The 27,295-nt window shown below is 34.6% G+C and overlaps 3 protein-coding genes across 5 annotated transcripts; 2 read left to right on the top strand and 1 right to left on the bottom strand.

The window, feature by feature from the left end:
• Positions 1-1,486: 1,486 nt before the first annotated feature.
• Positions 1,487-15,536, top strand: LOC104243736 (DExH-box ATP-dependent RNA helicase DExH17). Its single transcript, XM_070162779.1, has 28 exons — positions 1,487-3,681; positions 6,999-7,081; positions 7,750-7,933; positions 8,403-8,564; positions 8,656-8,893; positions 8,978-9,014; positions 9,105-9,151; positions 9,676-9,713; positions 9,937-9,958; positions 10,066-10,278; positions 10,442-10,598; positions 10,676-10,727; positions 10,904-10,975; positions 11,154-11,203; positions 11,308-11,425; positions 11,516-11,579; positions 11,660-11,743; positions 11,818-11,943; positions 12,025-12,221; positions 12,297-12,485; positions 12,579-12,830; positions 12,937-12,986; positions 13,345-13,362; positions 13,511-13,593; positions 13,687-13,879; positions 14,197-14,234; positions 14,315-14,674; positions 14,747-15,536. The coding sequence occupies exons 1-28, from the start codon at positions 1,501-1,503 to the stop codon at positions 15,304-15,306; spliced, it is 5,868 nt and encodes a 1,955-aa protein (XP_070018880.1). The 5' UTR covers positions 1,487-1,500; the 3' UTR covers positions 15,307-15,536.
• A 706-nt stretch (positions 15,537-16,242) lies between these two features.
• On the top strand, positions 16,243-18,366 carry LOC104243733 (cytochrome c oxidase subunit 5C). 3 transcript variants are annotated; one of them, XM_009798979.2, is made up of 3 exons: positions 16,243-16,343; positions 17,025-17,272; positions 18,252-18,366. In XM_009798979.2, the coding sequence occupies exon 2, from the start codon at positions 17,036-17,038 to the stop codon at positions 17,228-17,230; it is 195 nt and encodes a 64-aa protein (XP_009797281.1). In that variant the 5' UTR covers positions 16,243-16,343; positions 17,025-17,035; the 3' UTR covers positions 17,231-17,272; positions 18,252-18,366. The 3 variants fall into 3 exon arrangements, with proteins under 3 accessions (XP_009797281.1, XP_009797280.1, XP_009797282.1); XM_009798978.2 differs by lacking the exon at positions 18,252-18,366 and having other exon boundaries at positions 17,025-17,424; XM_009798980.2 differs by lacking the exon at positions 18,252-18,366 and having other exon boundaries at positions 16,253-16,343; positions 17,028-17,424.
• A 3,019-nt stretch (positions 18,367-21,385) lies between these two features.
• Positions 21,386-26,113, bottom strand: LOC104243734 (cysteine-rich receptor-like protein kinase 42). Its single transcript, XM_009798981.2, has 6 exons — positions 25,084-26,113; positions 24,368-24,478; positions 23,904-24,254; positions 22,805-23,039; positions 22,559-22,703; positions 21,386-21,814 (listed from the first exon to the last, which is right to left on the bottom strand). The coding sequence occupies exons 1-6, from the start codon at positions 25,832-25,834 to the stop codon at positions 21,416-21,418; spliced, it is 1,992 nt and encodes a 663-aa protein (XP_009797283.1). The 5' UTR covers positions 25,835-26,113; the 3' UTR covers positions 21,386-21,415.
• Positions 26,114-27,295: the final 1,182 nt, after the last annotated feature.

The following is a 27,295-nucleotide window of genomic DNA, read 5'->3' as shown; positions in this document are numbered from 1 at the left end:
GATCATTGTAAATATTAGTCCTTTTAACTCCATTGTAGAGCTCTAGTTTCTAATAAGCTCCAACCTCTACTAGGGGCGGATCCCCCCTAAAGAATGGGGGTGGTACGACACCCGCTAGGTTGGTAAAATTATCATATAAACATATAGAAATTTAATTAAATTGGGTTAAATATTTGATCCTGCCACACCCAGCCGCAAACTAGACAAAGATGTCAGCCGTAGACCTTTTTGAAAACTTTTCTCATGTGTAAAATTCAAGTTCTTTTATCTTTAACCTTGTTTGATTTTCTCTTTTCGTTGTACTTTTTATTTCCTTTGTCCAATATTTTTCCTTTTTGGCTACCTCCTGATTTCCTATTTGCCGTTTATTTTTTATATTTTTTCTCCTCTATTCTATTATTTTATCTGCGATCTTTAGGAAGAACACTCAAAAAAGAGCCTCCAAAATTTTAAAATTCCATAAAAATAGGCATTTCTTATAATATCAAATCTTTTAGTTTTATTCTTTCAAAATCAGAAAACTTATTCTTGATAGGAATTTTGAATTGATATCAAATTTAATTTTTATAATTTCCTTTTTTATTACTATAATATAAAAATTTGTGCTATTCTATGACTATTAAGTACAATTTAAATCTCCTTACTATTAATTTATGATGAATATTTTGCAAGCATTGCCTAGAAAAACATGAGATTTAATTTCGGATCTTATAGTTTATCTAATTCTTCATTTACCTATGTATAATTTATCTATTGAAGATATTTTTTTTATTTTTCTTATTCTGATTGGTGGAATTTCCTTGTAGAAGAAGTTATTTTACTTGTGCAAATTTGTTTTTAGCCTAAAAAAAAAGTAGTTCTCTAGTGAAAATATTGATTTTACTTGTATTGTTAATAATTAAAGTGTGATTTCTTTTTTAAAATGCTAATTACATTTGCTTCTTAATGTCTCAGATTAATTTTCATACAACCACAACAACATACCCAAACCCCACAAGTAGGGTATGAGAAAGAGATATAATTTTTATATTTACAGTTAGATTGCTCGAATAAACTAAAAAAATGAACTGACCAAACTCTATATTAGTTACTCCTTACAAAATGTATATTAAAGGAAGTTGTGGCACCCGCCACCTTCAAATCCTAGATCCGCCTTTGGTAGTGTGGTAGCGCTGGATTCAAATGAAGCCATAACTTTCGATGCGAAGTAAAAAATTTTGTGTAAAAATTCATTAAAATTATAAAAATAGTAAATATGAACCCATAACGTTAAAATATAATGGGTTCAATGCTAAAAACCTTAAAAGTTGAAACATAGAATTTAAATACTGGATCGACCTGTGACCTCTACAATGACTTACTTGATCTCGTAATCTTATAGTTAATTTATCTTTAATGTATCATAATAGCTTTTTAATTGATCTCTTATAGTATAGTTAATAAACTACTCTTCAACTTTATATGCTATTGCGCGTTAAATGTTTAGGCCTAGCATTCAGCATGCGAAGTATTGTGAGGTCTCTCCTGTTTAACTCAAGAAAAAACGTGAAAGCTAATGTAAACAAGATTGTCTCAGTCCTTAACGACATTACAAAAGAAAGATTAATCGTCCAAGGGGCCATTCTTCATGGGCATTTGATAAAAACAGGCATTTCATCTCAGAAACACATTGCCGTTAAATTGCTTATTATGTACCTTAAATCCGGAAAATCAAAGGAAATTGATCAGATGCTGAAGGAGTTTGATGGGTTCAATTTAGTTGTGCATAATTGTCTGATTACTGTGAATCTTGAGTGGGGAAAGTTGGACGAAGCTCGTCGACTGTTTGACGAAATGCCTGACAGAAATGAAGTTTCTTGGACTGCTATAATTTCGGGGTTTATGAGGTTTGGAAGAGTTGATGAGGCTATTTTCTACTTTGAGAGAAACCCATTTCAGACTCTGTTTGCGTGGACTGCAACTATAAGTGGGCTTGTTCAAAATGGGTTGAGTTTTAAAGCTATGAAGCTGTTTGTAGAGATGCTTCAATCTGGAGTAATGCCCAATAATGTCACTTTCACTTCTGTCATTAGAGCGTGCGGAGAGTTGAGTGATTTTTATTTGGGAGCGTGTGTATTGGGTTTGATTGTTAAGGTTGGTTTTGAACATGATTTGTCAGTTTCGAATTCTTTGATCACTTTTAACTTGAGATTGAATGATACTGTTTCAGCAAGGAGAATTTTTGATAGGATGCAGGGTAGAGATGTCGTTTCTTGGACCGCAATTTTAGACATGTATGTTCAGAAGGGAGACTTAACTGAAGCTCGTCGTGTCTTTGATGAGATGCCAGAAAGAAATGAAGTTTCTTGGAGTACAATGATCTCGAGGTACAGTCAGAGTGGTGATGCAGAAGCGGCGGTGAATCTCTTCCATTGCATGGTCCAACAGGGGTATAAACCGAATAAGTCGTGTTTAGCAAGCGTAGTAAGTGCATTGTCGAGCCTTGAAGCTTTGATAACGGGAAGGATTGTTCATGGACATATTTTAAAAATTGGGATTGAAAAAGATGCTTTCATTGGTAGCTCACTGGTTGACCTGTACTGCAAATGTGGAAGCTCTAAGGATGGACGTGTAGCATTTGACTCGATATTGGAGAAGAACGTTGTTTGTTGGAATTCAATGGTCAGTGGTTATAGCCTCAATAACCAACTTGAAGAAGCTAAGGAGCTATTTGACAAGATACCCCAAAAAAATAGTATCTCATGGAATTCGCTAATGACAGGTTATTTAGAGTATGAAAAATTTGATGAGGTTTTTGAAGGTTTCAGTGACATGCTTCTGTCTGGAGAACAACCAAATAAATCTACTTTCTCTAGTGTTTTATGTGCTTGTGCGAGCTTAGCTTCATTAGAAAGGGGCAAGAACTTGCATGGTAAGGTCATTAAACTTGGCTTTCACTCGGACGTTTTCGTGGACACTGCCCTTCTAGATATGTATGCCAAATCGGGTAATGTTGAAAGCTCTAAGAAAATCTTCAAAAGGATGCCCAAACGTAACGAGATTTCCTGGACAGCTATGATTCAAGGGCTTGCAGAAAACGGCTTTGCAGACGAAGCACTTACTGTATTTGAAGAATTTGAATGGACGAAGTCCATTGCGCCTAATGAGCTTATTCTTTTAGCAGTTTTATTTGCTTGTTCCCACTGTGGTCTTGTAGACAAAGGACTCCATTACTTCAATTCAATGGAAAAGGTCTATAATATACAACCGAATGCTAGACATTATACCTGTGTAGTGGACATGCTGTCTCGTTCAGGACGCCTTTCTGAAGCAGAGAAGTTCATCTTGGACATGCCTTGTGAACCAGAAGTTCAAGCCTGGGCAGCTCTCTTAAGTGGTTGCAAAACATACAGAAATGAGAGGATGACAGAAAGGGTGGCGAAAAAGATTTCAGAGCTAGCTGAAAAGCATCCCGAAGGATATGTGTTGCTGTCAAATGTTTATGCTTCGGCTGGAAGATGGTTGGATGTCTTACACACAAGAAAAGAAATGAAGGAAAAAGGACTGAAGAAAAGCGGGGGATGTAGTTGGATTGAAGTGAGAAACCAACTCCATTCATTTTATTCCCAGGATGGTTCTCACAATGAGTCAACAGAGATTTACGAGGTTTTGGAACTACTGAGATCAGAAATGCAGCTTATATAGATTGCTTCATATTTTGAAGGGCAGTTAATTGAAGCCAGTTGCAGCACAGAGGTCCATTTTGGGAAAATTGAGTGAATAGATTATCACGTGGATCAAAAGGTTTTGAACCATTGCTGCAGAAATGCCTGCCTGACACTGTAATTTTGTAAAGTGAAACTGATTGATATTCATTGATTATTCCATACAACAACAACTACGCCTCAATCCCAAGCTATTTGGAGTTGCTATATGAATCATCATTGTCCATGTCACTCCTTCAAAGCTCATCTCGGTCAATATGATATAATCCATTGATTATTCCGTCATTTATATACATCCATAATACTCCTACTTCCCAAAAAGATGATGATTTAACACAGAAACATTGGTTACTTGTAAATGTCTATCGGTGGCAAATTTTGGAGGATAATGGAGAGTGGTTGCCGAAACTATGCTCGTCTTAATGTGTGTAACTTCTATACATTGAAAGTGTAAAAATTTTGTTACATTATTAGGTCACCTACAAGAGATCTTCCTGTAACCATTCATAAAAAGTGAGATCAGTAACTTGTATAACGATGCAAGTTACTTGTTACTACAAGTTAACATATACAAGTAGTGTAATTTTTTTATTTTTTATTTTTACATTGCATGTATATACGTCCAATAAAATGATTTCTTTGCAAGGGCATGTATACAGGTTTGAGGTGTTTTAATAACTAACACGAACTGATACTCCACTATATTGAATCAACACCTACGTTCAATTCCGAATTAGTTGATGTTGGTGTTATATGATTCTGAAATTGCTTTAGCAGTTTGAGCTATCAGTAAAACTAAAAAGAAATCCTGTCTCTATTTTTTATTAGAGAGATGATTTAATTAAGCTTCCTCAAAGATAAGATGAAGTTTGAAAAGAAAAGAACGACATAGTTGTTAAAATAATAAAGGAAGCGACGCCGTTCGGCTAAATGAGATTAGCGGGTAATTCAAAGTTAACGACTAATTGAGGTGGTTGTTATATTACACGTGTAAGGACGAGATCAAGAGAAGGCAACGGTCCAGATTAGCCCAGTAAAACATCTATATACTCAGAAAAAGCGTGAACGAATTCTGGTATGCTCTCCTCTCCTTCCTTCTGCTCTTCTGTAATTATCTCTCCCAGTTTTTCGATTCTTCTTCTCTCTCATCTCATCTAAATTTTTCTATCTTCTTCTTCATTCTTCGATGATAATCACCCCGTACTTACAGCTTGTTTGGATGGTCGTTACCTATTGTATTGTATCGTATTGTTATTTTAAATACGATGTTTGTTTTGGTTGTTACTTAAATTTTATTGTATTATATTGTTAAATTTGTCGTTACGAAACGACAAAATGTGTCACTTTATGTAAAGACTGATTTGGTATGGTTGCGTCGTTATCTCATCTTTTTCTCTCATCTCACTCTTCACTATTATTAAATAATTTTATTTTATCATTTATCCTACCTTTTTATATAATAAATTTAGCCTGTATCATAATTTTTCTAAATAATATTATAAATTTATTCTCCATATTGATGGTGCATGATATAATGAAACAACGGTAAACGATACAATCTATCCAAACATTGTATTCATCAAACAATACAGTACAATACAATACAATACAATATGACACATTATGAAATGATGTGTAACAACCATCCAAGCAAGCTGTTATCAAGCTCCATTATTACAGGTCAAGCTCGAAGTTGAAGTTGTTTCAACGATACTTGTTGCAGATTATTGAGTTTACTTTGTGTTAATTTGGACCGTTATCATCAGGGGCGGCTCAATGGATATTGTGCCTAAGGCGAAATCATAGTGAGAGGCTCTTTAATTATTTTATAGCTTTTTTACACTAGCAACAAATTTGCTTATGAACAACAAATTAATCATTTAAGACAAACAATAGCAATTTTTTTTTAAAAAAAAATAGGAAGATGAGCACAAAGAATAAAATGGTAGGTTATCGGATGTTGAAGAACAAAACTCAAAATGAAAATTTTGACTATCATCACAATCAAGAAAAAGAAATAAACGTACATAACGTAATAGCTTAAGTTTTGAGCATTGACGGTCTCAAGAATATTTACTCCTTCTGATCAATTTAAAGGATAATTGTAGATCATTCTATTAATTAGTAGCATTTATTAGTGAATATTTAAAATAAATTATAAATAACCTATTATAAATTGAATTACACCAAAAAGAAAATCGGTGCTTGAATACTTTTGTGTTCATGTAATAGTTTTAGAGAAGATTGTAAAAAAAATTCATTATATTGTCAATGTAGATAACTTAATTCCTATAAAAAGGATAAAATTAAAATGGAAGAGTGAAGCAAATATACTAATTAATAAGTGAGAAAATTATCATAATTTATGAACTTATTGATATAAAATAATCTCAATCAAATAACAAAAAATATACTGTAATACTTTTTTTATACAACAATAATAATTATGTATATAAATTATATATTATATTATAGTAATAATAATAATAATAAGTAAATTTGGGGCGTTCAAATTTTTGGAGTCTAAGGCAATAGCTTCACTGGCCTAGCCTTATAGCCTATTTGGACAAGTTTCTCACCATGCCAAAAAAGCTTCTTCTTTTTTTTTTTTTTTTAAAAAAGTACTTTTTTCCTCAATTTGAGTTGTTTAGCCAAACTTTTTTTGGGAAGTGCTTTTAGCTAGAAGCAGAAGCAGTTTTAACTTTTCCTACCAAAAATACCCTTTGCAAAATATTATATATACCAATGTAACCTTACTTAATTTAAACTATTAAGTAATATAAAATGACTTTGGGATAATCTTTCATATTTATTATATATTTAAATTATCTTGAAAGAATAAAATACTTTCCAATTTTATTTTTATATTTTATTTAAATAAAATAAAAAGACTTAATTATTATCTGCAATAATATATATCTGTAATTATTTATCTACTTATATAATATTAATTATTAAGCAAATCTTTTTATGTCCTTATTTGTAACTTTACACTTAAAAGTCTTTTTAAAAAGCTTGGCCAAATACAAATTATTATTCAAAAGTGCTTTTTAAATTGATTAGGCAAAGGAAAAACTGTTTTTCTTACTTTTGTGAAAAGTACTTAAAAAAAAAAAAAGGTTTCTCAGAATAACCTGATTTTTTCAGTTTTGCCAAACATGCCATTAGACCCGCCCCTGGTTATAATAGTTAATGCCTACTAGAGTAGTAGTAGTTGTTGGTTCAGTTCGTTGTAACTTCTATAATCGAATTCTGACTTCCATTTGAAGTTGTGATAATCGTTTGATTTGAATTTCAAATTCGATGATCATGGATGGCTACGCACTTAGGTCTGTGATGGACTTGCCGCCTCTATTCCGTTCAACTTTCAGTTTCAGGTACTATTCTACGCACTTTTTTCTACTCGATTGCAATAAAACTTTTTTTTTTTGTTTTGCTGAGATATTTTGTGTAATTTTCTGAAGGCTTCTGTTGGTCAGCACTGTGATTGAATGCTCATGTGCGCTTACTGTACTGGAATCCTTGAAATGAAGAAATTATATGCTCTCGTATTGCGTTTTAGTCATCACCTGAAATTTGTATGTAAGTGACTAAGTGTAGGGATAAATGTGAGATATAGAGAACATCTATTAGAGAACCAGTACTTTGTTCTAAACAATAGTTTATTTGAATGAAATGAGTCCAACTGGAGCGGAAGGATTTGTGTGTGTGTGTGTCTATATATATATATATAGAGAGAGAGAGAGAGAGGAAACATATAACAGACCGCAACTAGTTTAGGGTTGAGACGTAGTAGTTATAGTGTAACATAAATCATTTAAGAAGCGCTATACATACACTAGCCACGAAACTTGAATACTGTTTCCAGACTCCTAGAAATGTCTCAATGATGCTGACTCTTTTCATTTGCTCTTGGTCACAAGTCAAAGTCGAGATGGCTGTTTGATCAGCAGCTTCACATCTGCGCTATGCTATTACTGTATTACATTCTTTAGTATCCCAAATTAGCTTGTAAGGTTTTAAATACTGTTGTTTCTACATGCAGATACTTTAACTCGCTGCAGAGTGAATGCTTTCCAGCTTGTTTCCTATCGGATATGAACATGGTAATCTCGGCACCAACTGGAAGTGGAAAAACAGTGCTTTTTGAACTATGCATTTTGAGGCTTCTCTCAAGGTTTATCTCAGGAGAGGGAAAATTTATTCACATAAAGGGGTCTCTGAAGACTGTAAGTCTCTGTCAATATTTAGCGTAAGATGACTGAATTTGTAATTTCAATGATAAGGATCTCTATTGAAAGAAAGAACTCAACGTGCTGGAATACTTTCAATTTGTGATGTCTTAACTGCATGCCTTGTCTATTTTACTTCATACTTGCAGCTCAAAAGATCCTCAATTACTTATTTTAGGTTCTCTTCTTGCTACTACTTTTATCTAGCATATACAAGCACTGAGGATCATCTTTTGGGATGAAAGAATTAGTTCACCTCAATACATCACGTTTTATTGGTCATTCCTACTTACATCCTGTCGATTTATGTTTATAGTTGCATATGTCAGTCAGGATATTCACAATGATTTTTGCCACTATTTCCTACTCCAGCCCGTGCGAAGAAGATTATGTGGCCATTTGAAAATTTCAGCATATTTTAGTGATTTAACCATACTGCAACCTCCTTTTTTCTTCTGATATACAGATATATGTTGCACCCTCGAAAGCTTTGGTACAAGAGAAGCTTCGCAATTGGAACCAAAAGCTTGGCTCATGGGGGATAAACTGCCTGGAACTGACTGGGGACAATGAGTACTACAACATCAAGGATATACAGGATGCTGACGTAGTTCTTACCACTCCTGAGGTCAGACTATAGATGAAAACCAGCCATGACTTTGTTTTGTTGTTTCTTGGCTAACTATGTGTTTGTCTTTGAATTTGCTTTTTTCCTTCAGAAGTTTGATGCTGTGACTCGTTATCGCATAAAAGATGGAGGCCTGAGCTTTTTTGGTGATATTGCATTGGTGCTAATTGATGAAGTCCATTTGTTGAATGATACTCGTGGAGCAGCTCTAGAGGCAATTGTCAGTAGAATTAAAATGCTTTCGCGCAAACCTGAACTGAAATCAAGTGCTCTAGCTAATGTCCGTCTTATAGCTGTTTCTGCAACCATTCCCAACATTGATGACCTTGGTAAATTTCAAGACAGTTCAAACAAGCCACCCTTTCATGATAATCGCTGATGTAGTAGTTGACTGTAGCTATCTCGTTATGCAGCGGAGTGGCTCATGGTTCCCCGGCAAGGAGTAAAAAGGTAGAATTCAATGTATATGGCATCTTTCAGTCGTTTTTATTGCTCAGAGAATGATCGTATTAATTCCATATGACACTGTCCAATATGCAGGTTTGGAGAAGAAATGAGACCCGTTAAGTTGACTACAAAAGTTTTTGGTATTTACTAATCCTTTCGACTGATGTTCTATTTGATTCATTCCTGGTTACACCCTAACTCGTTGAGTCGAAACATATTGTGCTTAGTACTACCTGTATTTCAGATTAAATGCCATTGTTTGACTTTTCACAGTTTTAAGATCTAGATAACTAAAATCTGTATTACTTGGTATTAGTTTGGAAGGTGAACTGGGAATTTGAGTATAATATCAGAAAGTGTAAAGCTAGAAAAATGGAAGTGTAAACTGAGTTCGAACAGGAATATTAAAGCTGGTCTCAGTTAGTTCTTTGAGTTGGATTTTGTGAACCAAATGCCAAGTAAGTGACAAAGTATTTTATTGGAAAGAGGGTACCTTGTGATAAAATTATGGGGAAGTACATTGAGCAATCTGAATCATACATGTCACTATAATGCCTATGAAATGCATTAAGCGCCTCTGTCGGAAGTGCATTGACATGTTTCTCTGGGGTAACCGCTGCCTTGTCTTTTATTGAGTTCTGCATTGCCAACCCTTTGTCTGCAGGATACACTCCGGCGAAGAATGACTTCCTATTTGAAAAGGTATGTTGTTTGTTGGCTTTTCTTTTTCAGGTTTCTGTTTAGGCGTCTTATCGCCCCTTTCATTGAATAACAGTTTTGCATGTCTCCTCCCTCCCGCCTATCCAATTTCATGTCCTGCTTTGTCAAATTTAAGAATCGGTTTTAAGGGATAGCAAGAGATTTCATTATTACACCTTGAAATACCTCTTAATGTCCTGATGATCCTGTTGTTTTTCTTTTCCAGCGGTTACAGAACTATGTCTTTGGTAAGCATAAGAAGCTAGTTGGGACATCATATACCTCCTATTTTCAATTTCTACTCCTTTACTATGTTCTACACATTTTATAGTGCTAAGCATGAGAACTTGTACAGATATTCTCATGCAACATTCCAGAGGAAAATCTGCTCTAGTTTTTTGCTCAACCAGAAAAGGAGCACAAGAGGCAGCACAGCAGCTCTCTCAGGCAGCAATGACCTATGGTCATTCAAATCCTTTCATCAAAAGCAGAGAACAACAAGAAAGGTTAAGGGAAGCTTCACTATCATGTAATGACAAACAAATGCAGTCTTATATTCTTTATGGTGGTATGTACTATTCTCCCTACCTTTTGTTGCAGCCCTGTCAGACCTCTGATTGAAACAAAAAAGTGTTTTTCATTTTCCCTTTTTTCCCTTTGAAGCGGGAGGTTGAATATGGAGTTGTATTGAGCATAGACCCTGCAGATTAGTGATTATCTGTGTTATGCAGTTGGTTATCACAATGGTGGCCTTTCCATGAATGACCGCAGCCTCATTGAAGGCCTATTTCTGAATGGCGATATTCAAGTGCTGTGCACTACAAATACTCTTGCCCATGGAATTAATCTACCAGCACATACTGTTGTGATCAAATCAACTCAGCACTAGTATGTCTACCAGCAATTATCTACATTTTTTCATAAGTCGGATTGTCATTTTTGTAATTCTATCATTTTCTTTTCAGCAATAAGGAAAAAGGGATTTACATGGAATATGACAGATCAACAATCCTGCAGGCATGCTACTCATCCCTGGGGTTCCTCTGCTACATCATTTGTATTCTGCGATCTTAAAGTGTAGTCTATGTCTGGCATTCAGAGATCATGATTTTGTCCACACTTGGAAACTACGACTTTAAAGTAAAATTATTCTTAGTTCCAGATAAGAGCTATATGTTGTCCAACTATTGTAGATGTCTGGAAGAGCAGGTCGACCACCGTTTGATGACACAGGAATGGTCATAATCATGACCAGAAAAGAAACTGTGAGTCTTTTATTGTGATACAGATAAGGTTCACTGAATTATAAAAATTTGACTTAGAGTAATTTTATGTTTCTTTTCTCCAAGAATTTCTCTGCCCTCAGTCAGTAGCTAATATACTGTACTTCATCTTGATCATTACAGCTAATTTTCCTATCTGAACCCTTCTTTTACATATTAGGTTCACTTGTACGAGAATTTGTTAAGTGGATGCGAATTGGTGGAGTCGCAGTATGTAATTATTCATCTTGTTAGTTAGTGATGCTATTCGATATTGGGTGCATGCAAAAAGGACTGTGTTACCAAGAAGTTGACGTGGTTTTCTTTCTCTTTAGATTGCTTCCATGTGTTACAGAACACCTAACAGCAGAGATTGTTCAGCTCACCGTGTCAGATATAACAGGAGCAATTGAATGGATGAAATGCTCATATTTGTATGTAAGAATTAAAAAGGTATATCATCCTGAGCAAATTAATGGAGAACAAGATCTATCTGAATTTTCTGTAAAATTTTACTCCTAACGTTTTTCATTCAAAATATAGAATCCAGAGAAATATGCAGTAAGGAGAGGGCTAACTGGCGACAGTTTAGAGAGCCATATGCAAGGTGATCAATAACACTGGTAAACTATGAATTCCTTTCAAGTTCATCTAGCCATTTGTGCTCACCTAAAACATGTTTTCCAGATATTTGTGTTCAGAATGTGCATGAGTTGTCAAGGTATCAATTGATTTGGACAGATGAAGATGGTTTCCGCTTAAAGCCTCTTGGTATGGGATTTCAGAATGTAGTATAGCATAATATCCATGTTGGAAATCTAAATTTCTGCTTCCTGTATATGCAGAACCTGGAAGATTGATGACGAAATATTATCTGAAATTCGACACTATGAAGCACATCATGCAAGCCCCTGGGAACTGTAGCATAGAGGATGCACTTCAAATTATTTGCCGTGCTGAGGAACTTGCCTGTATATAATTCATACTCTACAAAATTTAAAAAATTGAGTAATTACAACTGGTGTTATATCTCACTTGCCTCTAAAATGAAGGGATACAACTGAGGCGCAATGAGAAGAAGCTCCTGAATGACATAAACATCGACAAAGACAATCGGCTTCGCTTTCACATCCTTGGGGACAAGGGGAAAAGAAAAAAGCGGATACAAACCAGAGAAGAGAAGATATTTCTTTTGGCAAATGACTGCCTAACAGGGGATCCTTTAGTCCATGATTTATCCCTTAGCCAGGTTTCGTCATCAATTTCATGTATTATATTACCATGTGCCAAGAATAATGCTTCTAATAGTCTTTTAATGATGTAGGACATGAACTCTATATGTGCAAATGGCTATAGAATTGCGAAGTGCATGAAAGAGTATTTCCTATTCAGGAAGAACTATCGAGGAACTTTAAATTCAGCACTTCTAGCCAAATCTTTGTATCAGAAGGTCTGGGATGACAGTCCATACTTGCTGAAACAATTGCCTGGTATTGGAATGGTGACAGCAAAGGTTTGTAGCTTATGTTCATCTTATAGTCCAAGTCTTGGGACAAGAGACTGAACCCTAAGGTTTCTTCTGACGTACACTTATCTTCCTGCATAGGCACTGTATTCAATGGGAGTAAAATCATTTGCCTCATTCTCTGAGGCTGATCCAAGGAAAATAGAGATAGTAACTGGAAGAAAATATCCTTTTGGGAATCATATAAAAGAGTCATTACTATTGTTACCCCCAAAAGTTGAGATGAAGGTTGAGGAAACTGAGAGCCAAAGGCAAGGGAAGTCCAAGGTTATGGTAACGCTGACTAGGTTGTCACAACCTGTGCAAACAGCTAAACGACATTATGCTGATATGGTATGCTAATTACAGGGACCAACTCGCATACACACTATTTTGTCTCATCTCGCACTTATTTTATTGTAGAATTTACTCTGACATTCAGTTGAAAATTTTCTGACAGGTGGTTGGCGTTGAAGAAGATAATCTGGTACTATTTCATGAGAAAATAAGGTAATATATTCTTAAATATAAAGTGGGCACTTTAAAATGCCATCATTTTTCTTGAAAAAAAAAAGCTTCCGAACAAAATAAGGACATCTCAAAGCATTTTGTATCAGTTCAAATTTAGAATGCCATTATTTTTCTTCAAAAAAAGAAGATTCCAACAAAACATTGACATGTTCGAAGCATGTTTATATTAATTCAATTTTTTAGGCCTCCATCATCTACTTTTGTATGACTAGCCCTACATTTTGACACCTTTTGAATGATTTGCATGGGTGTTCAACTTATGACCTAATGGTGTTAAGTTTCTCTTTAAGATTCTTTAGCCACTAAAATGACTTGAAATTTCTTTTTTTACCTGCAGGGTGGATGACTTTCCTAGGTACTCTCAGAAGCTTGGTCCTCATTTCCAGATCAGGCCTGAGAAACTGCTAGACTGTACCAACTAGATGATCAAATTCATGAAACTCTTTTGAGTGTATGTCATAGTTAGTAGTGATCGGCACTGATATTTTGGTTTTCTTTTACAGCCCTTATAGCAGGACAGTTCTGGTGCCAAGCCATCAGCAAGGGAAGCTGACTGTTAAAGCAGATCTGATATTTGATGAATTTAGTTAACTCCTCAGACATTCTATGTGTAGCTTCATTTATGTGTACTCCTGTGCCCCTGAGTGTTATCTGACTAGATCACATCATTTTTATGCAGTTGGTGTCGATCTCCATCAAAAGGTTTTATTGATAAAGGAGATTGGCCTTAATTTTGTGAACAAGTACAGAACCAAGCAGCTTTCTTCGTTCCAAGCCAATGATGCCTGCATCATAAAGGACACAAAGGGTGCAGCTCAAGCTTCATGCCAAGTGTCTCACACTTTACCTGAACCTGAATGGAGCTCAGACATGTGAGAGCTAACTTTTCCTTTTTATGGGCGTAAAGTATATGATAACCATGATGGTTGACAATATGACTGCTAAGTCTGTAGCCTCTGTTTCTTATTTTGATTTGGGGTATGCATATTAGATACATGACCTTATATATGAGAGGGCAGTTTAAGTTTTTAATAAATTCCGACTGTGTTTGATGGACCCTATGAAATAATTTTGTGGTGTCTGTTTTGTGGAAACTGAAGGATCCAGATCCCATCGTTCTCTCTTACGTATGACGGGTTGAATCTGCTTCCACACTGAATACTAACTGGCTTTTTGTTTCTGTAATCAGGCCCAGTTTCAAGCTAATAGACGAAGATCTAGAGGAAGGTAGCAATTAAACTCTCACATTTAGTGTTTCATGTACGTCAATATGTCACTGACTTCTGCTGCTATATACATCAATGAAGTGGTACCTGCTGCTGTGGTTGAAGATGATGAATGCAGAATCATAGACAAAAAGACTATATTTGACCATATACGTGAAAAGGGTAAAAGCCTCCCTGCTTTTACCCCATTGAAAGGTACATGTTCACCATCATTAGAGACTTTGAAACACATCATAAAGCGCACTCGCGAGGAGCAGCTTCTTGTTAAGAATGCTGTAGGAGTACCGGAAGAAGTGACAAGAACCAAAGTCCCACGTCGCAGCATGGTCATTCAATCTGCAGAATATATCGATCTAGAAGAAAATAGACCATTCTATAACAAAGATCAGAGACCAGATAGCCATCATGTCTCTAATGCCATTTACCTGGCTAGTGAAACAGGTAATGCACGAAGTCCTTGGTACTAATGTTTGTAAATTATATGCAGGCTGACGTCAAATTATACTGTTCTAGGTGAGCTTTCCTTTGAAACCAAGAGTGTTCCATCTGAAACAATGGTTGAAGAAATGTCATTCAATTATAAGCCTATGGATTCTAAGATCTTCCACAGCTTTGAGATTGTGAAGAACCCAGAATCCAAGTTACTCAGTATGGCCCATGAAACCTGCACAATGCACCAACCTGAGCATAATTCTGCCATATTTGGGTTTCAAGAGACAATTCCAACAAAAGTTGCACAAAATGCAGTAGCTAATTTGGATCTTGAGCCTGTGAAGACCAAACGAAAGGCAATTACAGAAATTAAAGAGGTTGATGATATAACTCTTAATGGAAACACACCCTGCACTAGTGACAAAACTGACCTTTCTTTAGTGACCTCAAGAAAAGCTGCACAGGAAAGATCAAGATTGTTGTCATCTTCAGAATCTTACGTTAATATGAATAATGTTGGATATCCATTACGTTCTCCAAGTTTCCAGGAACAACGGTGCTCTTCTTCAGCACAAGTGGCAGAGACCAGCCAAGCAAATCCCTATGGGTTTAAAAGTATTTTCTCATTTCTGTTTGAGTGAAGGTGGTTGTATCTAGTATGTTGAATCCAATGACTTCCTTTTCTCAACTATATTGAGAATAATGAGATGTCACTCTTGGAAGTACGCGTAGAAGTGAAAGATTAGCCGAGAAAACCTGTTTGGCCTCCTTTACTTTGTTTAATAAAATTACTCTCTCCACGATAATGTTCTTTCAGAAGAACTTGTATGGCTATTCTATATATGAGGCATAAGAATTTGTACGCTATATTTTAATTTGGTATAGTAGGTAATGTTCCTTGTTTTTTAGGCCTCGACCAAAAAGAGAGTTTTCCTGAAATAATACTAAGTAATAATTCAAAATCTAGTACTTTCGTGAAATCTTACAAAAATGCAGGGTAAGACTGCGTATAACACATCCTTGTGTTTCGGCTTTTCCTTGAACCTCGCGCATAGCAGGAGTTTAGTGCACCGGGTTGCTCTTTTTTAGTACTTTCGTGAAAATTATATTCAATTTAATAATTTCCTTGTTACATGTGGTGCCAAAAGGCACACTTCTATTTTTAGTAGGCGTTTAGACGTAAAATTTGTAATTTTTAGATAAGGTAGTATTTAGAGTTAAGTTGATAATGGTATTTGTAGTTTAAAATTATGTTGGGACATACATTTTACTTGGAAAATATTACAGTTTAGAATTTTTTTTAAAAACTTTCAAAATTTTATAGACAAACACATTTTTGTATAAAAAAAAAAAAAAAGGAAAAATTTTCTAATGGACAAACGCGGCATTAAGGGACCCCCTCTTGAAAAAAGAAAAAGGCTGTCCATGCTGGCGATTCATGAACGCCCGGAGCGCAAGACACATCAGCGTTGACTTTCGTGATTTGGTCAGAACTGTCGACCACCATAACTAGCGTAAACTTCGTCGTAGCAAATATTTACCTCTTTCGGTGGCTGCTAGAATATTTTTCGGAGCTTCTAGAATTGTGTCACAAGGAATTCAACTTTTTTACCCTCTATTTCGAGCCCCTGTCCTTTTGCTTCTCTCGCGGCACCGTCTCACCGATTTGCTTTCTGAGGTTTGTTTCTTCCCTTCCTTTGAATTTTCGTTGTTCTACTCGATTTCCCTGGTTATTTACGTAGTAATAGATGTTTGCTAAGATTATTGCTTTTTGTTGCTTGATATTATAGATGTTTGATTTCAAGTTATGTGCTTGTGGTTCGCGTAAACTCAATAATCGGATTAAGATTTGGAAGAAGCAATAATCTTTGTCTAAAAAAGGAACCAAAAAAAGGAAAAATAAAATAAAATAATATTCTCTTTGATTTCCATAGGAGTCAATTTTGCTGTATGAGAAATATGCATGAGATATTCAGCATCTACTTCTATTTTTCTATATGGTTCGTTGGTAGAGAGGTAGGAAATTTGGATAAAATTTGATTTCTCCGTCACAATTCTTATCATTTTTGCTTATTGATGTCATTTTGAATAGTCTCCGAAAGGTGATCACTGATCAAGTTTCAATTTTTTTTTTTTCATATCAAATAATCAAAATAACATTTTAAAACATTATTCAAAATGCACTAATTAGAATCTCTGAAGCAAAAATTGGCAGTCAGTTGAGAGTTGAGACAGAGGAACATGTTGCATGTTATTTTGATGCAACTTTTTTTTTTTTTTTACTGTTCGTATGTATGAGTAAGCGATTCAGTGTTATTACATTGAGACTGATTCATGTTTTACATCCCTTTCCCTAAAGAAGAGGGAAAGATGGCAGGTTCCCACGTTGCACATGCTGTGTACAAGGGTCCAAGTGTAGTGAAGGAGATACTGATTGGGATTACTCTTGGCATGGTTGCGGGAGGTTTCTGGAAAATCCACCATTGGAACAACCAGAGGAGAACTAAGGAATTTTATGATATGCTTGAGAAAGGCGAGATCAGTGTCGTGGTGAATGAGGAGTAGCTTTTCAATTACCTTTGCTTCAGCATGAAATTGGCTTATATGGTAAATGAACAATGCAAATTTTAGATGTTACTGATTAAGTGATGTGACAAAAATTAGAGTTCCTTTTCATTTCATGTAGTTCTTGAAATTTTCAGAGGAATGTAATGCTTTTGAAATTTTATGATTGAGCCTAGCATATCTGCCGTTTAGCATGAGTATGTTTTTCTGTTAATTGTCTATTTTTTCCAGCTCCCTTCTCTTGGGCTGTCAATTGTTAATAGAATCTATAGCTATAGTGACTCCTGCTCAGCAGCTTGTAAGTTGCTGCTTGCAATCATGAAGTTTTAGCTTCCAAAATCACCCTGAATCTGATAATATGGTTGTTCTACGTTAAGGAGTTGGTTTGCTTTGTGTATCTGGTTGATTTCAGTAGTTGATGCAATTGGAGAATTTTCAAACTCTGGTTTCACCTCTATGAACCTACCCAGTAGCAAAGCAACCTATTAGGAAGGGAGTTCAATCGAATCCCCTTCATTAAAAATCTATGCTGCACAAATAGGTCATTTTTTTTTGGTGTGTGTATGTACATTGTTGAATCCTCTTGACATAAAGGAAGCTTTTAGTGCAGTAGTAAAGGTGGTTCAGGAATTGCCATGGAGATGACATTCTTTTATTTTTTTAATCTCCTTGTTAAAATTCATGGCTCCACCATTGAGCGCATACGTACAAAACCATTAGATGCCTCTAAGTGCGAAGAATTGGTGTACTTGTGGTGGTCATAGTTGTGATGATTATTGACTAAGGTAATTGCTTCAATAGAACTTAGACATGTAGGCAGATGGGATCTAGGATTTAACTTTTATGGGTTTAACCTTTAAGGTTCTTAGTATTGAATCCATTATATCCTAAAGTTATGAGTTCATATCCATAATTTATTGCGATTTTAGTGGTTTTTTGTACTTAAATTTGTTCTCTGCGTCGAAAATTATGAGTTTAATTGAACACGGTGTTATAGAGCTACATCCGCCCCTGCTTGCAGGTCCAATCTGAAAGCTATTGCATCTCTGGTCGATGATGAAGCATGGCGAAGCTGTGTGGTTTCTATGAAGCAATTATGCCTCAGAGGGTGCAAAGGTTCCCTTAACACGATGGCCTTAGTCGCTACTAACAAGCAATTGCCATTGGGTACTTCACAAGATTGGCGAGAGCGTTTTAAGAATAAAAAATGGCTGTTTCTCTTACTTGGATTTAGGTTGCTCTCAAGTGTTCAGAATTACACAATTAAGCCGACAATAAAACATTAAAATATTCGTGACACAGCAGAGAAATTGATAACTCCTCTATTTTAGCTAGCATTTGGCCATGGATTTCCAAATTGTTTTGAAAAATTTGATTTGGGCGAAGTTTGATTTGAAGATGAAAATATGTTTGGACATACATTTTCAAAATATATTTCCCAACTTTATTTTGGAAAAACATGTATATAATTCCCAAGTTTTGGGATTTTGGCCCAAAGTCAGCAATTAGGGTAATTTTAGGATTTAGAATTTTGGCAAAATGTGGGCAAAATTTATGGCCAAACATGAGTTTGCCAAATAAATTTCAAATTTATTTTGGCAAAACTCATGGCCAAACGGATATTAATGTTGTGACTTGTGCACAGCAAACCAGTCAACGACCACACTTGGCAAATAGGTCGAATAATTGTTTCTTCTTTACTATGACCACACACACAAAAAAAAAAAAAAAAAAAAAGAGAGGAAGAATTATACAAAATGAAGCGAACTCCCAGGTTAGCTCTATGAATAAAAAAATTTCCTTCAATAAATACCAAAAGAAGATCCTATATGGATGTGTAGCAGGTAAAGGTATTGTATATTTTATATTTTATTTTTAAATTTGTAATATACTTTGGGAGATATTTTATAGTAGTATTTACGTTAATATCTTACTCGTCGGAGAGGCTTTCAAAACAGAAGTACTTAAGGTTGGAGGATAACTCACATCAGGGGGCAAGAGATCAAATTTTTTACCTACATAATATTCCGCTCTTCTTTCCCCTTCTCTCCACTAATAATTAAAAAAAAAAAAACTGTCAAAAAAGGAGAGATTCTTAAAAAGACCAACTTTTAGGTTGATAAGGATTAAAAAAAAAAAAAAAAGACCACGTTGAATCACCTCATCTTTTGCTGCGGTCACATAGTCAAACCTCTCTATAATAGCCTCTCGTTTATTCCGAAATTTTTGGTTGTTACAGTGAAATGTTTTTATTGAGGATATATATTATAACATAACAAAGTATTCGGTTCCGAGAAAAATTCCGCGTTTATAGTGAATGATTACTCCCTCTATTCCAATTTATGTGAACTTATTTCCTTTTTGGTCCGTTCAAAAAAGAATGACCCTTTTTAAATTTGGTAACAAATTAGTTTAAACTTATAATTCTACTCTTAATGAGAAGCTTTTATAATCACACAAATACTTTGTGCCCCTTTTTGACTTATTTAGGACCATAAATTCCAAAAGTCTTTATTTTTTTAAACTTCGTGCTCAATCAAACATGTTCACATAAATTAGAATGAAGGGAGTATTACATAAGGATGTTATTATAGAAGGGTCTGATTGTAATATACTTTCTCTGTTCCATTTATATGAATCTGTTTGACTTGACACGAAATTTAAGAAAAAATAAAAACTCTTTAAATTTATGGTCCTAAACAAGTAAGAAATGTCCAGAATGATTATAAAAGCTTTTTAATGTCTCTATTTTAAGGTGTTATGTTTATGAGCTCTGTTATGTGGCAGATTTTTAGTTGACATTCAAGGATAGTGAGGGGCCTAAGACAGGGATGTCCCAACGCTTAGCTGCTATGGTCCAGCACTACAATCGGCCAAGCATGAGCAGGAGGAATAGTGACCCTTGGCCGCTAGCGCTTATCAGCCGATTTGCTATATGACATTCACATGTCGTATCAACTGATTTATATGTATATACATTTAAAAAAAGTTTATTGATAGATTTTCTAGAAGTTCTTCTATAAATATCATTTTCACCATTAATAAATGTTCATTTACTAATCATTTATTGGAACAAGGGGCGAAGCCACCTTTTACTAAGAGTGGTTAACCTTCATCAAAATATTTTGAAAAATTACACTGTGTATATAAAAGTAAAATATTGATTTTAGATGTTTAAAATATATATTGAACATACTTTGTCAGAAATTTTTTTTAGTTCTTTCAAGTCTAGCCACTGATTGAAATCACGAAATATCTCATCTATATTAAGTTTATTTTGTAGTCTTGATTCTAATAAACATGATTTGATTGAGTTCTTAAATAACCTATCCGAACTTAACTATGGGTTTATTTGGTATGACGAAAAATAACTTATTTTCTAGTGTCCGGTTGTTAGAAAATATCTGCCAAGGAAATATTTTCCTCGAAAAGGGAGAAAATGAATTCCTTCACTTTTGGGAAGAGTATTTCAACTCTTAATTTTATATATTCCTGCTTTAATCAACATTTAATTTTATTATAAATCATTAGCACTAAAAAGTTTCATTAATATCCTATCCGATTTACTAATATTATTATCAATTAGAAAATGCTTTTTAATAAATATTTTTTATTCGCCAACCAAATATCAAAAATATTTTTCATAAAATCAGTTATTTTTCAGACAGCATTTTCGAAATATAACTTTCATTATTATCGAACACACCCTTAATTATGAATTGTCTCATAAGTCCTACCTTTTAAAAAAACATAAATAAAGAATAAAAGAATTGTAACCTTAAATCTATTACGAAATCTCTTCCTGGTAACAAATACTCCTACCTTGATATCCATAATAGATTTGAGCTTGAGACCCACAAGTACAGGTGGTTGAAGAAAATGAATTATGATAGCTCAAATGGGGTCCAAATGAACCGTCCATATCCACCTAATTCTTATGAAATCATTACATAATTTACAAATGGCAGGACATTAAATTACTATAGCTTTTAGCAATTAGCACAACTCTTTGAAAACGAAACATGTCTCTCTCCTTCTGTCTACACATTTTTGTATCATTCCTCACCAACAAATCCAAAATATATCACAAAAATGCACTACTAGTTCTATAACTGTACACAAAAAAATGTAGTGCAAAATCTCTCTCCTTGGGGGGGGGGGGGGAGGGGGCAATTAACTTATTTTCTATTTTTCAGAATGTTTTAGAAGAAATTCATCACTTCTTGGTGGTCCATCTGATGAACTATGTATACTAGAGGACCCTGTCCCTGTAGTTGTGGTATAAGATTCATCTAATTTAAAGAGTGTATTTGATGAGACTAAACTTCTTATGCTGGATTTAAGAGAGCCGCCAGCTAATAAACTTGAATTTAAGAAAGGTGGTTGGCATGGTTCTGGAATTTGACAATCTTCACATGTTAACATTTGGACAACTTCAGTCATTGATGGTCTTAAAGCGACAGAAGCTTGAGTGCATAATAGCCCTACTTTTAGAACCTTTGATGCCTCTTCTGGTGGAAAATTACCTTTCAATAGAGGGTCTAATGCTTCAGTAACTTGATTTGTTGTATAGAGTTTCCACACCTGAAAAATAGAATGATAAATTTACTAAGTTCCAGCAAATTCAAGTTAATACTGACAAAGAACGGAATAATATCATGTATGGTTACTGAATTTTATTCACTATAACGGTAAAGTCGCAAAATTGTATTTTGTCATATTAAATTAATTGAACTTTACATGCTGTCACATCGCAGACACAAACTTTTTGTTGAAGTTCTTGAAGTTTACGCACAAATTTTTTGTTGAAGTTCTTGAAGTTTACGCACTATGACAATACAACAATAATAACCCAGGGTAATCCCATAAGTGAGGTCTGAGGGGATAGGATGTTCGCAACCTTCTACCCCTATCTTGGACTGGCAGAGAGATTGTTTCCGATAAACCCTCGGCTAAAGAAAGAATAGAAGAAGCACTAATAGCAAATAATAGCAATACAAAGTATTTATAAAACAAAACACAAAAGATGGTAAAAGAGAATATGAAAAAAAATACTAATAGTCACTAATAATAGTATTTTCTCAGTATGACAATAACATTACTAAATCTTATCCACTCTAAACAGAAAAGCCGCCTTGATGGGTAGATGTTGTAGTTATAGTAGGTAAATTTAGTGATTTTATTATTGTAGAGAAATTTTACTGTTATAGTAAGTAAAATTCAATTTAACGTAACAAAAAATAATTTTACGACTTTACCGTTATAGTGGATAAAGTTCAGCGATCATAGATGAAATTAACAGTAAGGAAAAAATTGCAGCATTCTTACTGTTTGTAGTAGAGATCCAGAGTCCTCAGCAAAGGCAATGTTTTTTCTGCCACAAACAATTTCAAGAACAAGCACTCCATAACTATAGACATCAGCCTTTTCTGTTAGCTGTCCTTTTACTAGGTATTCAGGAGCCATATATCCTCTGTACAACCAAAAAAAAAAGAAATTAAAAATCACAATCCAAGTAAAAAGAGAGAACCATTGTTGGTGAATTGTAATGAGAAATGTATTTTTTTTTCTTACAATGTGCCAGCAATTCCAGTGCTAAGATGAGTTTTATCAGCTGCAAAACACCGAGCAAGTCCAAAATCAGCGATCTTTGCTTCAAGATTTTCGTCGAGAAGTATGTTTGAACTCTTGATGTCCCTATGAATGATTCTGATTTCAGAACCTCCATGTAAGAATGCAAGGCCTTCTGCTGTTCCAACTATAATATGGAAACGTTCTTCCCAACTTAGAATCTTTATCTTGCTCTTGTCTACATCAGAAAATATTCAAGAACTCAGTTAGAAGTCTGCATTTTGTCACTACATAATTACTTGGAGATGTAAATGTAAGAATGATGCAGCTACTGTAAATGCAACAACAACAACAACAACAATCCAGTGTAATCCCACTAGTGGTGTCTTGGGAGGGTAAAGTGTACGCAGACCTTACCCCTACTGTTGGGTGGGCGAACAAAGTCCCACATTGGTAGCTGAAAATACTGGGGGCCTACATATAAGGAGTAGAGATCTCTTCCTGGTGTGAGGCCTTTTGGGGAAAATCGTGCGGGCTTGTCCCAAAGCGGACAATATCACATCATGTTAAGAGTGTCCTTGGGCTAGTTTTTGGTAGAATGCAACTACTCTCAATCTATGAGAAAAAAGTAATTTCTATATGATCACTAAATTTTATTCGCTATAACACTAAAATTATAAAAAAATTGTCACGTTGAAGTAACAGAAATTTTATTCACTATAACACTAAAATTATAAAAAATTTGTCACGTTGAAGTAACAGAACTTTACTTGCTACAACTGTAAAGTCACTAAATTATACCCATTTAACAGTATAATCATAAAACTATATTTTGCCATATTAAATTAACTGAACTTTATCCACGACAACATAAAATCATTCAACCTTTTCCACTATAAAGTGGAAAAGTTGCCTATCAAGGTGATTTTACTGTTATATATTGGGTAAAGTTCAATTACTTTAATGTGATTACAAAATAACTATGACTTTACTTTTAGAAGCAAAAAAAAAATAGCTTTAAGACAGTATCGTTATAATGAGTAAAGTTTAGTGACAATACGTGAAATTAATTCAGAAAAAAAAAAATGAGAAAGAGAATTACCAAAGAGGTATTGGTCCAAGCTCTTATTTGGCACAAACTCATATACGAGCAAGCTCTCGGGGCCTTCAATACTGCAACCCAACAACTTAACAAGATTTTTGTGTTCAATTCCATTGATTAGATTAACCTCATTGAAGAATTCATCAACCCATTGTCTTGTATTGAAAAACAGTCTCTTAACTGCAATAACATTTCCATTAGGCAGAGTTCCTTTATATACAGAACCATTTCCTCCTTGGCCTACTTTAGTTGATGTATCAAAGTAATTTGTTGCCTTCTCAAGATTTTCATACTTATAATTCAAGCTTGATCTATTGTATGAACTCGATATTTTGCCAAGATTAATGCGTTCTGCGACAATGCAACCAAAAAAATTACATTACTTTCTGAACTTACGTAACGTTATCAACTTAACAGTATAGTCACAAAATTATTTTATTTTAATATTATGATGATAGGAATACCTCGTTTTCGCGTTAATGATCTTTTACGAGCTGCGTAAGCAACAAAGAGAGCCAGCATTATTAAAGCTGTCACACCAAGAACTATAGCTACTATTACTCCTTTGCTTACCCCTGAAAATAAGAGCATTTTGATTAAAAAATGCAGAAATGTGATTTTCTTTTTTTTTTTTTGGGGGGGGGGGGGAGGGGGAAGAAAAGTCTAAAGATAAAAGTCAAAAAGGGGCACAGAAAGTAACGTAGCCAAATTTTGACAACCAAATTCCTAATTTTATAATAGGAAAAGTTTGAATTGAAGGTCATGAAACTTTAGAAAAATATGGCATTTCAACGTTACATTATACTAATTAATTATGCCGTCAAAAGAAAATCTAAGTAATAAGAAAATTTGACCAAAGGTGGATGCAGCCATATTTATTGGGTTTACCTGCCAATATATATATGCTCTACTAAAATTTCAAAAAGTATTAAATTCTCAACTTGTAATTTTAAAAGTATAACGTTTCAGTGTTAAAATCCTTAAAATCATTTTGGATTCCGACTAAAACATGAAAGTGGTCTGGCCCTCCCACCGGGCTGTCTTTTTTTACTAAATCATGAAAGTGAAAAAGTGCTCTTGAACCAAATTCACCTTGATATGCTAGTAATTTTTCCAAAAATCTAGTATTAATTACACAGAAAACTATAATTTCTATTGTGAAATGAGGAAAAATACGTACCACTACTATTACCCTGAGATGGTTCATTGAGAAAATCTTGAGTAGAATACCTCAAATAACAACCAGCAATTAAAGCTCTAGCATCTCTACTAGGAAAACATCCTTTAATTTCTCTACTTGCTTTATCCAAACACTCCCTACAACCTTTTTTACTCACAGTTTTCCAACACTGTGCCAATCCATAAACTCCGTTCAAATGCGCCACCGCATAACCACCGTTCGCCACCGCCGTCCCCGTCAAATTAGTAATCAAATTACCAGCAGTAACCGTTAACGTGGTCAATTCCTGTCCACTAGCCAATCCAATTGAGCTACTACAATTCACTTTATCTTCTTTCGAATCAGTTGTTTCATTGAAAAAATCATAAATATCATAACGAAGAAAACAACCGTCGAGATAAATTCGACCAGATTTACCAGGAAGACAACGTGGTAGCCTCGTACGACTTGCTGCGTAACATAAAAGACAATCTGTACGAGGAAGATCTTCATAACAATTTGCTAAAGCGAAAATTGATATATTTGTTGAATTTACGCCGTGACTTCCCCAACCTTGTTCCGGTACTCGCTGTGAAACAACTTCCATTAATTTCACGAACTGAGGAATTATCACAGATGGTGATGTTCTGTTCGTACCACAGACAAGTCCAGCTTCTGAAATCCGAGGATCCGCTTCACAAATTAAACCAAAACTAACCAAAAATATCATGATCCATTTTAGAAATAGAAAATTTAAGCTAGAAAAATTCATTTCTTTTTTCGAAAGGACACCAGCAAGCTGCTACTGAATGCGAACAAAGTAGACTACAAAGGCGAATGGCGAAGCGAACCAGATTCTGCTTCTCCTTCGCCTTTCTTTATGTTATAGTAATAAAAATAGAAAAACAAGAAATGGTAGTTGGAGATTTCGGAGGGAGAAGAGAGGAGGAAGCTATGGTTTGAAGCCAGAGAAACGAATAAATGTAGTAATTTTTTTTCTTTTTTTGAGTGTTGTTGTTCAAAAATGATTCGTATACTTTACAGCCAACATTTGTGTGCTACGTTCCTCTTTTTATGTGTTCCCATTTGCTAAATTTGGATTAAAAGTCTTTGTCTGCTTCTGCCTACCCTGATTTTATTAAGGTCCATTTTATAATTTATAATTTATAATTTATAATTCTTTGGAAATAATTTTAGTCTTTAACATATTCTTTATTCCTTATCTACTTGCTAATGGAGTATATCTAATACTACTTGTTTATTGCTCAAGTCATAGTCATTAGTCAATTAAATGGTTTCTTGGTTGAATGTGCGTTGCCCCTTCATAATAGTCATTTAAGAAGTTTCTACCTCCCTAAGAGTGTTAGTTTAAAAGATTTTATTTATAGTATATACCATGGTAAAATGAGAAAAATCACATCCACGATTCCAGACCAAGCTTAAATCTTTACCAAAATGAAAATTCTAGCCAAAGGACTAAAAAGAAATAAAACTAACAAAATGAAAAGAAGAAAAAAAACTTAAGCTGAGCGGGGTGGGTGGACATGGGTGTGAGTGCGAAGTGGGTGGACGAGGGTGAAAGTTCTATGCGGGGCGGGGCGGGGCGCGTTGAAATTTTGTGGGTTAAAACAGAACGCGCCCCGCACCTGCACTGCACCGTACCACTTGTCATCCCTAGTAGTACGCCATGAATAAACATGTTTTTCTCCCCAAGTAAGAAAATAAGAAAAATAGAAGGGAATAAAAATAAGTACACAATTAAGAAGAGAAATATCGAAAGAAGGAAACTTGTCCAAAAAGAATCATGTATTTCATATACATCACTAATGACATGTTACATGGCTACCAAAAGCCAAAAAATTGTACAAAAAGAAGATGACGATGAAGAAGAAAAATAATTACACAATAAAAAGAAATATAAAAGAAGGAAAATCAAGTACTTGATACATCACTAATGACATCTTAGTGATCTTAATTACTGGGCTACAAAAAGCTATAATTGTAGTTGTAAAAACATACGATAGTCAAGTACTCATACCTGTCAACATAATGATAAATGGCGAAATTCACGTGGTAATATTATTATAACGAAAACAAACAAAAAATGATTCCTAGGTTGCACCTATGATCCATATATTCCACACCTCTGTCGGATGATCATACGCAAGTTAATGGTAGGTATTATATGCTACATTCACGTTTTATTTTATTCTTATATATACTGATAATATAA

The sequence above is a fragment of the Nicotiana sylvestris genome, chromosome 2, assembly GCF_000393655.2.
Source record: "Nicotiana sylvestris chromosome 2, ASM39365v2, whole genome shotgun sequence".
Taxonomy (NCBI): Eukaryota; Viridiplantae; Streptophyta; class Magnoliopsida; order Solanales; family Solanaceae; genus Nicotiana; species Nicotiana sylvestris.
Note: the sequence above shows the minus strand (reverse complement) of the source record. Positions and strands in the feature narration are given on the sequence as shown.

What these genes read in the sequence shown, in the direction of transcription:
- LOC104243733 (XM_009798979.2), top strand. Translation starts at nt 17,036, where the DNA reads ATGGCAGGTTCCCACGTTGCACATGCTGTGTACAAGGGTCCAAGTGTA.
- LOC104243736 (XM_070162779.1), top strand. Translation starts at nt 1,501, where the DNA reads ATGCGAAGTATTGTGAGGTCTCTCCTGTTTAACTCAAGAAAAAACGTG. An exon ending in TAGTTCTTACCACTCCTGAG is followed by an intron (nt 8,565 to 8,655) that starts GTCAGACTATAG and finishes TTTTTCCTTCAG; the next exon opens with AAGTTTGATGCTGTGACTCG. An exon ending in ATCAAATCAACTCAGCACTA is followed by an intron (nt 10,599 to 10,675) that starts GTATGTCTACCA and finishes TTTTCTTTTCAG; the next exon opens with CAATAAGGAAAAAGGGATTT.
- LOC104243734 (XM_009798981.2), bottom strand. Translation starts at nt 25,834, where the DNA reads ATGAATTTTTCTAGCTTAAATTTTCTATTTCTAAAATGGATCATGATA. An exon ending in ATCTCAGGGTAATAGTAGTG is followed by an intron (nt 24,479 to 25,083) that starts GTACGTATTTTT and finishes TCTTATTTTCAG; the next exon opens with GGGTAAGCAAAGGAGTAATA. An exon ending in CTTGGACCAATACCTCTTTG is followed by an intron (nt 23,040 to 23,903) that starts GTAATTCTCTTT and finishes TTTCTGATGTAG; the next exon opens with ACAAGAGCAAGATAAAGATT.